The sequence below is a fragment of the Populus trichocarpa genome, chromosome 5 (assembly GCF_000002775.5).
Source record: "Populus trichocarpa isolate Nisqually-1 chromosome 5, P.trichocarpa_v4.1, whole genome shotgun sequence".
NCBI lineage: Eukaryota > Viridiplantae > Streptophyta > Magnoliopsida > Malpighiales > Salicaceae > Populus > Populus trichocarpa.
This window is the reverse complement of record NC_037289.2, coordinates 2330206-2341978: the sequence shown is the minus strand read 5'-3', so window position 1 is coordinate 2341978 and position 11773 is coordinate 2330206. Positions and strand designations below refer to the sequence as shown.

At 33.0% G+C, this 11773-nt stretch overlaps 1 protein-coding gene across 2 annotated transcripts; it reads left to right on the top strand.

The window, feature by feature from the left end:
* The first annotated feature begins 1932 nt into the window (after nt 1-1932).
* LOC18098808 (probable E3 ubiquitin-protein ligase LUL4) lies at nt 1933-8154 on the top strand. 2 transcript variants are annotated; one of them, XM_024600365.2, is made up of 4 exons: nt 1933-2655; nt 6373-6892; nt 7619-7711; nt 7826-8154. In XM_024600365.2, the coding sequence occupies exons 1-4, from the start codon at nt 2000-2002 to the stop codon at nt 7898-7900; spliced, it is 1344 nt and encodes a 447-aa protein (XP_024456133.2). In that variant the 5' UTR covers nt 1933-1999; the 3' UTR covers nt 7901-8154. The 2 variants fall into 2 exon arrangements, with proteins under 2 accessions (XP_024456133.2, XP_006382621.2); XM_006382559.3 differs by having other exon boundaries at nt 7619-7721.
* Nucleotides 8155-11773: the final 3619 nt, after the last annotated feature.

The following is an 11773-nucleotide window of genomic DNA, read 5'->3' as shown; positions in this document are numbered from 1 at the left end:
ACATTTAATTTATTGGAGATTGGACTTTATAATTTATTATGGTTTGCCTTTATATGGTTAGCTTGGTCTCATAACTAATATCACGAGTTTGACGGGTTAACTCGGTAGACTTGAGTTTTTTTTGTATTTTTTAATTGACATTTTGTTTTTAATTTCATCATTCAGTATTAAATTGATTGAAAATTAGGTTTCATGATTTATTTTCATTTGCTTTTTATAAAGTTATTTCAATCTCATGACTCGAACCACAAATTTAGCAGGTTAACCCAGTTGACTTGAGTTTTTTTAATTGATATTTTTTTTCAATTTCATCCTTCAACATAAATTTAATTATGAATCATGTTTCATTGTTTATTTTGATTTACTTTCTATGAAGTTATCTCAGTCTTATGATTCAAGTCACGTGTTTTACAGGTTAACCCAAATAGATTAGGTCGTTTTATTGCGTCCTGTTTTTAGATTGAATTTTTTTAACTTTCAACTTTCAATAATGAATTTATTTAAAATTGGACTTTATAATTTGTTTTAATTTTTTTATGGAGTTATCACAGTCTTATGATCCTGATCGTAAATTTGACATGTTAACCAAAGTTGATTCAAGTTTCTTTTTGTTTATTTTCTATGAGATTATCTCAATCTCATGATTCAGATCATGAGTTTGACATACCAACTCAGATCGTGTTAGCCTTCACGTGGTTTAATTTTTTTTACTAAAATAAAAAAATATCAGCAATACCATAATATTTGTTTTTGTATAATTTTTTAAAAGTTATCCGATCCAGCACCTAACACCTAACACCCACGAACCAGCTAGTAGAAGACTAATTACCAAAAGTAGAAGACTAATTACCAAAAGCAGAATGATGGCATAAACTAAAGGGGCTGGCTGATGATAGTTTATCTAACAAATCAAAAAAGAAGATGCTGAAATCATCAATCTTCAGTGGTAGGGTAGGGAGATTCCATCTATAGGTTGGGAAATGTGGATATAAAGCAAAAGAGACAAAAACCCTAGTTGCAATCTTTTATTATATAATTACCCTAATTTGTTATTCCTACTCTATGATCTATTTTAATTATCTAGATAGATCAAAATACCCCTAAATATAAGTCTTTTTCTTTCTTTTACAAATGATGGTATTAATAAAATATTATCCAATAATAAAATATTTATTTAGAATTTTAATAACTCTAATTTTTATTTTTTTCTTTCAAATAAAATTTGATTTTAATAATTAAAAAACAACTTTCAATACCATTTTATTATGTAAAAAAAAAACTCTAAAATTTTATTAAAAAAACAAGGAAGAATGTATTCTATCAATGTAATTTATAATAAAAGTAGAGTGAAAATAAAAAATCATGGAATGAGAGCACCAACATCCCAAAAAAATATATATATATAATAAAATTTATGAGTAAATATTTAATTGGTTGGGGGTACCGCTATAGTAGAATCTTCCCTCCACTAACCTATTCCCGTCAAAATCAACCAAGATTTCCTCTCTCCCCTTATCCGAGTCAAATCAAAGAAAATAATGCTAATCCAATTGATTACGTAAACCAACATTGATTTATTATTTATATTTGTGAATCTTGAATTAAACTAGTTATGATTAAAAAAAATTAAAAAAAAACTTTATTAATTTAGTTAAAAATTCGGGTTAATCCACCTACTCGGTTGAATCTATTAATCTTTTTTAAAGTTATTTTTATTTTATTTTTATCAACTTGGATTATCCCAATAATTCGTGAGAATGTTTGAAAGAGCTTTTGTTTTATTTTTGTATTTTTTTAAAATATTTTTGAATTGGAAACTCAAACATAGAATATATTATTGTTATTATTATTATTATTATTTATTTTTCTTCCAGAAACAAAAAATATAATATTGTGGTCCCATCTAGTTTCGGCATATATGCCTGGGAAAAGAACACCAAAACCAAAGCAAATGTCTCCTTAAACAACTTTGAACAAAACAAGTTCTACCAGTTCGAAGATGGGTTCCGCTTCCAGCAGACACAGAAGAAACCACCGCCAAAACAACCACCTCCACCATCGTCAAAACCCACAACACCCTTCTCTACCTTCCTCCTCCTCCACCACCGCCACCACCCCAATTCACCAACCTCCCTCTTTCTCCGACACCAACAATACAAATAACCTCTACCCACAAAACAGTTCAATACCTTGTAGTAATAATTCCTTAACAAGTACTATACCACCACCATCATCATCACCGTTACCGCCACCTCCACCTCCACGTCCACCGACACCACCTCTACAACAGCCACAAAGTTATTATTTTGCAGCGAATGCACCATACAGTACTCCTATGATTCCCACAAGTTCTGCTTACGGTTCTTATAGTTACCATCACCCTCCTCCTCCTCCTCCTCCTTTCAATAACAATGGATGGGGGTCATATCATTATCATCAAGCTGGTTTCATGGGACCACCACTGCAACCATCAACACAGGTGAGACATCATAATTCGGGACTGGTGCAGCCGCCGCGTTATGTGGAGCATAATCCAGCGAAGACAGTCAAGAATTTTGTGAATGTGAATAAGTCTAGTATTAAAGTTGTTGCTGATGAGAATAATTTGGATTCTCACTTGGTTTCCTTCACTTTTGATGCTGTTGTTGATGGCAGGTACTATTCAGATAATCTTTCTTTTTTACTTTTGTAATGATGCTAGTGTTTGTTTTGTGATTTTAGTATCTGATCGGGATTAAAGTCTTGTTTTTAATGTGGAATTTGTTAATGGGGTTTTGTTGTTTGTGATTGTTAGTGTGAATTTGAGTTATTTATGATTGATAGGAGAAAGTTTTGGTAGGTTGGAAGGAATTGGTACTGGAAAGATTAAGAATTTTTGTGGTTTGGTGTAGGGACGTTTGGAAATTCTACTTTCCTGAATTATAAATGTGAATTTTGTGGTAAATTGAATTGAAACAATTCTGTAAGTGCCTTAGTGTATAAAACCTGCTTTGGGAAGATCAGTGATTCAATTTCGGTGGGGGTTTGCAATTGAAAAGGTTTACATAATTTGAAAAGAATAGAGGATCATGATAATGGTAAGAGTAACATATTTTATCTAAGTTAACATCTCTTGAGCAAGATGTTTGAAATATTATATACATCAGGAGAGTTCTCATGACTCATAAAGTTTCAAGAGGAATATGAAAGCTAATGGAACCATTGACAAATTGACGAAGTGGTTAGAACTGCAGTAGCTTTCATATTAGGGAGGGTTTTTCTCTTAATAGTTTATTTATGTAATATTTATGATGGCAGTTTGGGTGGCTAAGATTTAGTTATTTTTAAGGGCAATGATTTATTTTACTTATAGTTTTGTTAGTATTTAAAGCTGCTGTTATTATATATATGTGTATATATATATATAAAAAAAACTACTTCGAAATTTTGATAATTTTATAAAGAATTTGTTCTCTTTTTCTGGCTTTTCAGCCCAGACAACCAGCCTTTGGTTATGTTAGCTATCTTTTATCTTTTTCTTCCTACATGAGTTGGTATCAGATCAAAATCGATCCTATTTTTGGTGATGGCAGCCAAGCAATCAAGAGTTCCTAGGTTCAATCAAAACCAAGAGATGTTGGAGTTGTGAAGGATGCTAAACCAACCCAAGCAAGAGGTATTAACCATGCTTGAAATTAGAGTGGAAGCCATAAATGAGCCTTTGGAAGGTGGCCACAACCCCTTAGACATACTAAAAGGTAGTCATAAGAATCAAGACTCTTTTCATCATGCTAGAGCCATCATGCTAGAGCCGGGAATCATATGGTGTGATATGGATTAAAAGAGGAAAAAACGCTCCACTTCAATGGAGGAAGAGAGTTGAAGAGCACCAAGCACTATTTATTGAGACGAAAGAAGTTATGGATTGGAGTTCTTTACCACTCCATGATGAGATAAGTGTGGATTAGGATTCTTCACCAATCTATGATGCTTGTTGTGATGATGAGGTTGACGAGGAGAACTGTGACAGGAGTAACAACAACCATGAAAAACTAGAAACTGAATGTAAAGATCGCACCGTTGTAGTTACTTCAAAAAAAGAATTCATAGGTTTAAACTATGATGATCTTTTTGATTACGTGCATGATACGAGTTTAAAAAAAGCTTCTATAGAGATTATATATTGGTTACGCAAATTGATACTTAGGGTTTTACTTGTATTTAAAGGGTTGTTACTACTATAAAAGAAAAAAAACTTGAATATTTTGATAATTTTATGAAGAGTTTGTACTTATTTGGATATTCAAACAAGACAACCAGCCTTTAACTGTGTTGGCTATCTTGTCTTTTTCTTCCTGCATCACTAAGACAAAACTAGACTTGTTGTCAAAGGTTTTAAATAGCAAGAAGTTGTGGATTATTCTGATACATACTTGTGTGTTAAGAATAATTTCCATACATGCATTAACAGTCATTGCAGTTATTGACAAGTTAAAAATACATCAAATGGACATAAAAACGACTTTCCTAAATGGTGACCTTGACGAAGAGATCCACATGGAATAACCCGAGGGGTTTATTGTTAAAGGGAAAGAAAAGAAAGTTTGTAAGTATGTCAAAGTCATTATATGGTTTGAAACAGGTTCCTAAACAATGACTAAGGTTTCAGATTTTGGACAATGACTAAGGTTTCAGATTTTGGATTGGCTGAGATGGCTTCTGATAGGATCAGCGGTTGGAATTTGATATGTGTGCTAGGGACCACCGGTTATCTAGCACCAGAGTGATCCATCATCCATCTCATTTTTAATGAGCAAACAATATCAATGCAATGCCAATTGTCATATAAGATTGCACATGGGCAATTCCATTGCCCATTAGATAGCATGTCGTTTTCTTCATCTTCTGACTGCTATGGAAAGCAAAAGGTCATGCTCAAGGACAATTTTACATGAGACTTTTAGTTTCACTGCCAAGTTTATTAATCCTTAAATATCTTGGGATAGCATCAACTGATTTCATTAACTAGTAAGTTAATTAGCACATGGAAAAGTAATTATTTGGTTTTGAAGCTACTTATATTAATGCTGATTATTTTCTGCCATATGTAGTTGCGTAATTATTTGGATTTTGGTTTTAGATTTATGGATAGAATCTAGTTTGATTTTAATTATTGCTGATGGCAGTTCTTTCTTTCTCATTGATTTAATCGGCTGTGGTTGGTGTAGAGGCTATTTGGCGACAATTCTTGTTAGTAGTGATAGAGCCTGTGAGCCTGCAAGCTATACTGTGAATGGGGTTGAAATTGTATTGAGATTACTATTATGGATGGTGTTGGCTGGAATAGCGTCTGTAACAATGTGGTTGATGAAATAACTTTCAGTAAATATTTTGTTTCCATTTAGGATTAGTTTAAGTGATGCCTGATGTTAAGTTTTTCATGGAATCCAAATTGAAGCAACATCTTTAATTTGCAAAAGGTGGATCACCATTCTGAGAGAGCTCAAATACAGATCTGTGTCTTCAAGTACTAGTCAACCCTAGTTGGGGATTTGAAGGACTTGAAAGTAAGAGAAGTTCCCCTGGTCCAAGTACGATTAAGTGTTTGGGTATTTCACCATTTAATGTTTAGGTTTTTTGTAGGATCCATCTTGAAGCAACAATCTGGTTTCCAAAAATAGATCTGAACTTTGAGGGTGGTTGAATACAGTTTTGCACCCCTGTAAGATACAATTCTAGCAGGGGATTGGAGGAGTTGAAGTAGGAGCAGCAGTTTTCTTGATGGTGTGGATGAGACTTGTGGTTTTCTCCTTTGAAAATTTTCATATTGAGCTAGTTAATATCTTTTTTAAGATTTTGAGTAAATCATGGAGTTTGCTTATTAAGATCTTCGTAACTTTCAAATTTCAGATAATGTAACTTGCTATTAATTGATGTTTAGCTTTTTTGCTCTTTAGTTGCTTTGTTTGATCTAAAGCCCTAAAATCTTCATCCAAGTTCTATTTGTGTAGGCTGCTATTTGACCAAATATAAGTGACTACGAGATAAAGTTCCATTTGAAATTTTTGGTTTAGGGCCATTAGCAATGTTGATCTGATTTTTGGTTATACAATATGCTGCAACCTTTGGAATGTGCATTCATTTTTGGCTGTCTTGTAGAGTTCGAGAGTAAACTTGTTTTGAATGGTTATGGTAATTGTTTGAAAAATATTGGAGCTTCAAAGAGTTGCCATGTGGGCCTTTTGCGAGGTGCTTTGGTGATTAAGATGTTCTTTACTGGCTTGGATTTGCAGATATGTTGTGTATCTTGTTTTTTCTAAATTATATGAATCCAGCGTAGGACCAATTATTCCTTCATACATGTGACAATTTTTCTTTTCTTTTCAATGACAGCATCACCATATTTTATTTTGCAAAGGAAGGAGACAATTGTACATTTGTACCAGTTTACCCTGAAATCTATACGCCAAGGAAAATCCCCTTTGAGAAAGGAGTGGGCCAAATATTCTCACAGCCATCAGGAACCGGCATTGACCTAGGCTTTTTTGAATTGGATCAGCTATCAAAGCCCTCGCCCGAGGAAGATATATTTCCGCTTGTTATCTTTGCTGAAGCATCCTCACCTTCTCTCTCTACATCTACGAGTCAAGAGCCTGACAAGCCTTTGCCAACCATGTCTACTCATGCACAAATAACTGAAGCTGTCTTGGTGAAAAATAACGAAGGCCATTTTCAAGTAAAAGTAGCCAAACAAATCTTATGGATTAATGGGATTCGTTATGAGTTGCGAGAGATCTTTGGCATTGCCAATTCTGATGGTGCTGGTGTTGATGGGGAGACTGATTCCGGAAAAGAATGCATTATTTGCATGACTGAGCCAAAGGATACTGCCGTTTTACCTTGTCGACATATGGTGAGAATGCTGGCCTTTATCTATATATATTTTATCTTGATTATTCTTTATATTAGCTAATCATGGACTTTTATTATTAACAACCGGTCTTGCATTGAGTCATGTTCCATCTGGTATCATAGGGTTTGTGGTTGCATCAATTCTGACATGAAAACATCGCTAGTCTGCCTTCTTGATGTGCAAACTTTCGGATTCATCAAGATGTCCTCATTCCATTGGCGAGTTCAAATAAATTGGCTCAAGGGTTGAAGCAATTAAGAGGTTTAGATTTTTTGACCATTCTAATGGCGTCGGTACACGCAACTAAAGCAGGTTTAGATTGTTAGACCATTCTAATGGTCTGGGTGCAGGCAACTATTGCAAAACATAATCTTGAGAAACTAGTTTATGCCTTAAAGCTCTTCAGCTAGAATAATGAAATTGAATTTTGTGAATTCTTGGGGAACATGCTTGGTAGATTAAATAATCCCAGCAATTCAACAGTTTGCTTGAAAGATATCTCTTTGCAATAACATCCTTACTGCTCTTTCAGTGGATCTTGTTAGTTAGGCCCTGAATCAACCTTAACTCGGTGCTGGTTGAGAACAGGCGATGACGATAATTTTTTGTTACGAAACATGGTCTTAACTACAATCATCTGCACTTAGAATCACATCTGTTTACCATGTTCCACGCCTTTTGCATTTGTTACTGAATTAAATGAATAACCAATATCTTCTCTGGCAGTGCTTGTGCAGCGGATGCGCAAAGGAGTTGAGGTCTCGATCGGATAGGTGTCCTATATGTCGCCAACCCATACAGGAACTTATGGAGATCAAGGTTAATAATTGTACGAGTTCTTAACCCTTTTCAATTCACGCAAGATTTCCTGAGAGGCTATTTCTTCAATAGCAATTTTCCTTTTGCCTTACATTCTCTCCTGTTTGCTTATAGCTCATCCTGAATAAAGAACCAGTAGACCATCGGGTGAGGGTTGCCCGAAAAGTTTATGATGACTTGAAGCACTGATCTGCGCTCAGGTCCTGCTTTAGCGTCTCCCTGTGGTTTGGGATGACAATTTTCTTTACACATGAAAGGTTGAGGTAGTTTTTATTTTTTATTTTTTCTGTATAAACTGGGTGCATTTTCTAATAAAGAAAAGGGCATCATCTTGATGTGTTTTTTTCTTATTCTTTTATAGAGCTTGTATTGTATTTCATTCTAAACAAATAATAATAATAATAATAATAATAAAGATTGTATTATATTTACTTTTACGAAAAGGATAATTCTTTTCTGGTAATTACTGTACTCTCTTTTTCTCTTAGAGATGAGATTTATTATCGATTGATCATATAATTTACCCCTACCATTAAAAAAGAAAATTAATGTCCATGATTATTTGAAGATTGGAATAAAAAGATCAAATTAAAAATTTATATACGAATAGTAATTTTCAAATAGATGTGATAATATAAAAAGAAAAAGAAAAATGGAATTTAAGATACAAGTACAAAAAAATAAGCTTGGTAAGGAATAAATAAAGGGTATTTTCATTTATTTTATATTGGATATAAATTGATATAAAATAGATTTAAGATAGAAAAAAAAATAAAAACTTAAAACTTTGCTTGTGATCTTGACTTGAATAGATATATTTTGTTAATATTATTAAAACAATAAATTTAAATAAAATAGAGCTTACAAAAAGCTCACGCCTTCTTTACCACTTATATATCTAATATTTTTTTTATATAAAGTTCAAGGGAGAATCAATGGCGATAAACTTTATCCAGAGAGTTAGAATCTATCCTGGGCAGCAAATCTCATGTCAGCTGTAGTGTTTTGAATCGCACAGGTATTGTTCCTCTCCCTGGTCTCAAGTAAATAGATGCCTGATGTACCTTCTTCACCAACAGGCAACAGGTCCCTGGCGCAGTTGCATGATTGCTTCACAGCGCAATCCTCTGAAACCACCACCATATGAAGGAAAAAGTGATGGAAAACAATCTTTGTCTGTGCTTGAACAGAAGAATCTATGTCGATATTCTTCTTTTCTTTTTTGTTACATCTTTCTCAGATTTCAACAATTATCTGAAAAGAGGGGGACTCGGACTGCAGTCATTACTTAGATGATAGATCGGACTTTTCCTTTTTTTATACAGTTCTTGTATCCTTGTTATAAATAGTGTTATTAAGCCATGCGGGAGCTATAATGACAATAATAACACAAAAAAAATACTTCCAGCTAATTTTTTAAAATATTTATAATGGCGGTGAATTTTGAGAAAGAAAGAAAGAAAATCTTCATGCATGGCAGTTGGCACCCAAAACAGAGCATGTCAAGTCTACAGGGAAAGCCAGACAGTGTCCGTGCCTGATGTACTGTACCTCTATATCTGCTGAAAAAGACAAAGACCCTACTGAAGATCGTCAAATCTTCGCAGCACTACTGTACTGAAACGTGCACGTATGTCGCTATCCTCCTCGCACCTACGTTAACATCTCTTTCATCAATTTTATAATATTTTCTAGATAGATTTACAATATCTACAAGTGTTGAAATCATGGAGCTGCCACTTTACTACAAGTGTTCTTGCTTATTTTACCAGTAAGTTCATGCAATTATTTATGGCCTTACCTTAAACAAAGGCTTTAATGTCTCTCATTGCTGTTCGTGCTTGTCCCTGTAAGTGATAAAACAAGCCCATCAGGAACATGGTTGAATACAGTAGAGATTTGGAAATTCGCATGTCTTATCTTTTAATCTAAATGTCAGAAAATTGACAGACAAATAATAAGGAGCTTCTGCCAATGAAGGAGAAATTATTTTAAAAAATAATTAAAATTTCATAAAAAAATACAAAAAATTCCATCTTCTATTTAAAATAAAAGATTGGGTTAGCTTTGCTTGTGTAGACCTCTGCTGCCAACGAACCAAACCATAGAAACTCAACTAATCAAATTACAACCATAAGCGTGTCTTTATCAAAAATATATACCAAAAAGAATCCAAATTTTAATATACATGAGAAGAGGAAGCTAGGAAGAAGGAATGAGTAATAATGTCATCAGGAATTTAAGAGTTGTAATATTCTTTTCGTCACATGATGACCAGCTGGGTTGACTGCATATACTGAGCACAAGCAAGCACATGATGAAGTGTGAGTTAGGTCCAGGCTGCCTAGCTGCATAATCTATTGCATAATGTGCTAGAAAATTAGAATTTATGATTCCCTGTGAACTTCCGGTCTTCTTCTTCATCTCCTCACCTGTACTGATAGTAAACACTCACTTTTTATCTAGTTTCATTTTGGTTTGGCAAGATCAACACGGTGTGAATTGACTTGTCATATCATCTATGTTCGTTTAGATTAACTTTCAAATAATTTCAAAGAAAACTTAATATGTACTAAATTAGGTTCTATATAAACAAGTGATGAGATTTATCTATGAATTAGATTTGATAACCATGGTTTAAACCACTCCAATACAATACAATACAATATATATATATATATATATATATATATATATATATATATATATATATATATATATATATATATATATATATATATTTTTTTTGTAATTGTGGATGTTCCGGTTAGTTTATGCGCATATTAACTAGTTTTTTGAGGTTATAAAGTTAACAATCAGGTAAGTTTTCAGTAACCCTAAAATTTATAATACTCAAACTAATAATATTTAAAAAATAAATTTAAAATCTAATCAATTAAATTCCATCATCTTAAAATTTACCATAGACCAGTGAGTGATTACTAATAGAACACACCCACTTTTTGTCTCCTATTAGTTTTAAAACCCTACAAGGTGAGATTACTGTGGTTTCTTCTAGGTAATAGATACTTAAGTACTAGTATGATAGATACTTAAGTACTAGTATCGTATCCCCAGCAATTGACTCTCTCCAGGCCCAAGGTTTGGAAACAAATAAAGAAGATAAGCTTAAAACACAGTGATTTCATGAGTAATTGGACCCATGATTAAAAACTTGATGAAAAGAGTTCGATCAGTCAAAAGATTGGGCAGGAAAAGCCAATTTTGTAACCCAACACCATCACAGCCTATAAAGCAGAAAATACGTGCGAGGTTAGATATTTTTGGGGATGTGTCCGGTGGTCACTTTTGGTCACCGTTCGTACATCTTTTACAGGCAGAGGAAGCAAGGAAGAATATAACATGGAGGGACAGCATTTTCTTCAAGGATCGAGGGCTGGACTTTTGAGGTGGATAAACAATAATTTCAGTTGATAAAGAAGGGTCCCAAGTGAGATAAAATCATTGTTCAACCACTTTCTTAATCCTGAATCTTTGGACTCTTGTGTTTGTATGCATCAGAGCACAACTTGGTTAGTTCCAAGATCTCCAATTGTTTAATTGTTTCTTGTTAGTGCTTAGGGTGTGGTAATTTATGTGTTTTTTTTAATATATTTCAAAAAAAAGAGTAATACTAGATATACATACGGCATCCCTTTAAATAGGATAGTTGAGATATAAAATATATGTTTTTTATTTTAAAAAAATAAAAATTCATTCAAGAATATTTTAAAAATAAATTTATTTTATATCTCTATCTTTATCTATACAGCAAAATACATGAATACACCTTATATATTTTTACGGTTTTAAAAAATACTTGCAGCACAATACTAGATATATATACGTATGACATCCCTTTAAATAAGACATTTGAGATATAAAATATATATTTTTTATTTTAAAAAATAAAAATACATTCAAAAATACTTTAAAAATTAATTTATTTTGTATCTTCATCTTTATCTACACAACAAAATACATTCTTGCACCTTATATATTTTTCCCATCTATCTTTGAAAGAATGACAATTTTGCTTCACATTATATTTTTCCTTTTGCC

What these genes read in the sequence shown, in the direction of transcription:
- LOC18098808 (XM_024600365.2), top strand. Translation starts at nt 2,000, where the DNA reads ATGGGTTCCGCTTCCAGCAGACACAGAAGAAACCACCGCCAAAACAAC. An exon ending in GATGCTGTTGTTGATGGCAG is followed by an intron (nt 2,656 to 6,372) that starts GTACTATTCAGA and finishes TTTCAATGACAG; the next exon opens with CATCACCATATTTTATTTTG. An exon ending in AGGAACTTATGGAGATCAAG is followed by an intron (nt 7,712 to 7,825) that starts GTTAATAATTGT and finishes GTTTGCTTATAG; the next exon opens with CTCATCCTGAATAAAGAACC.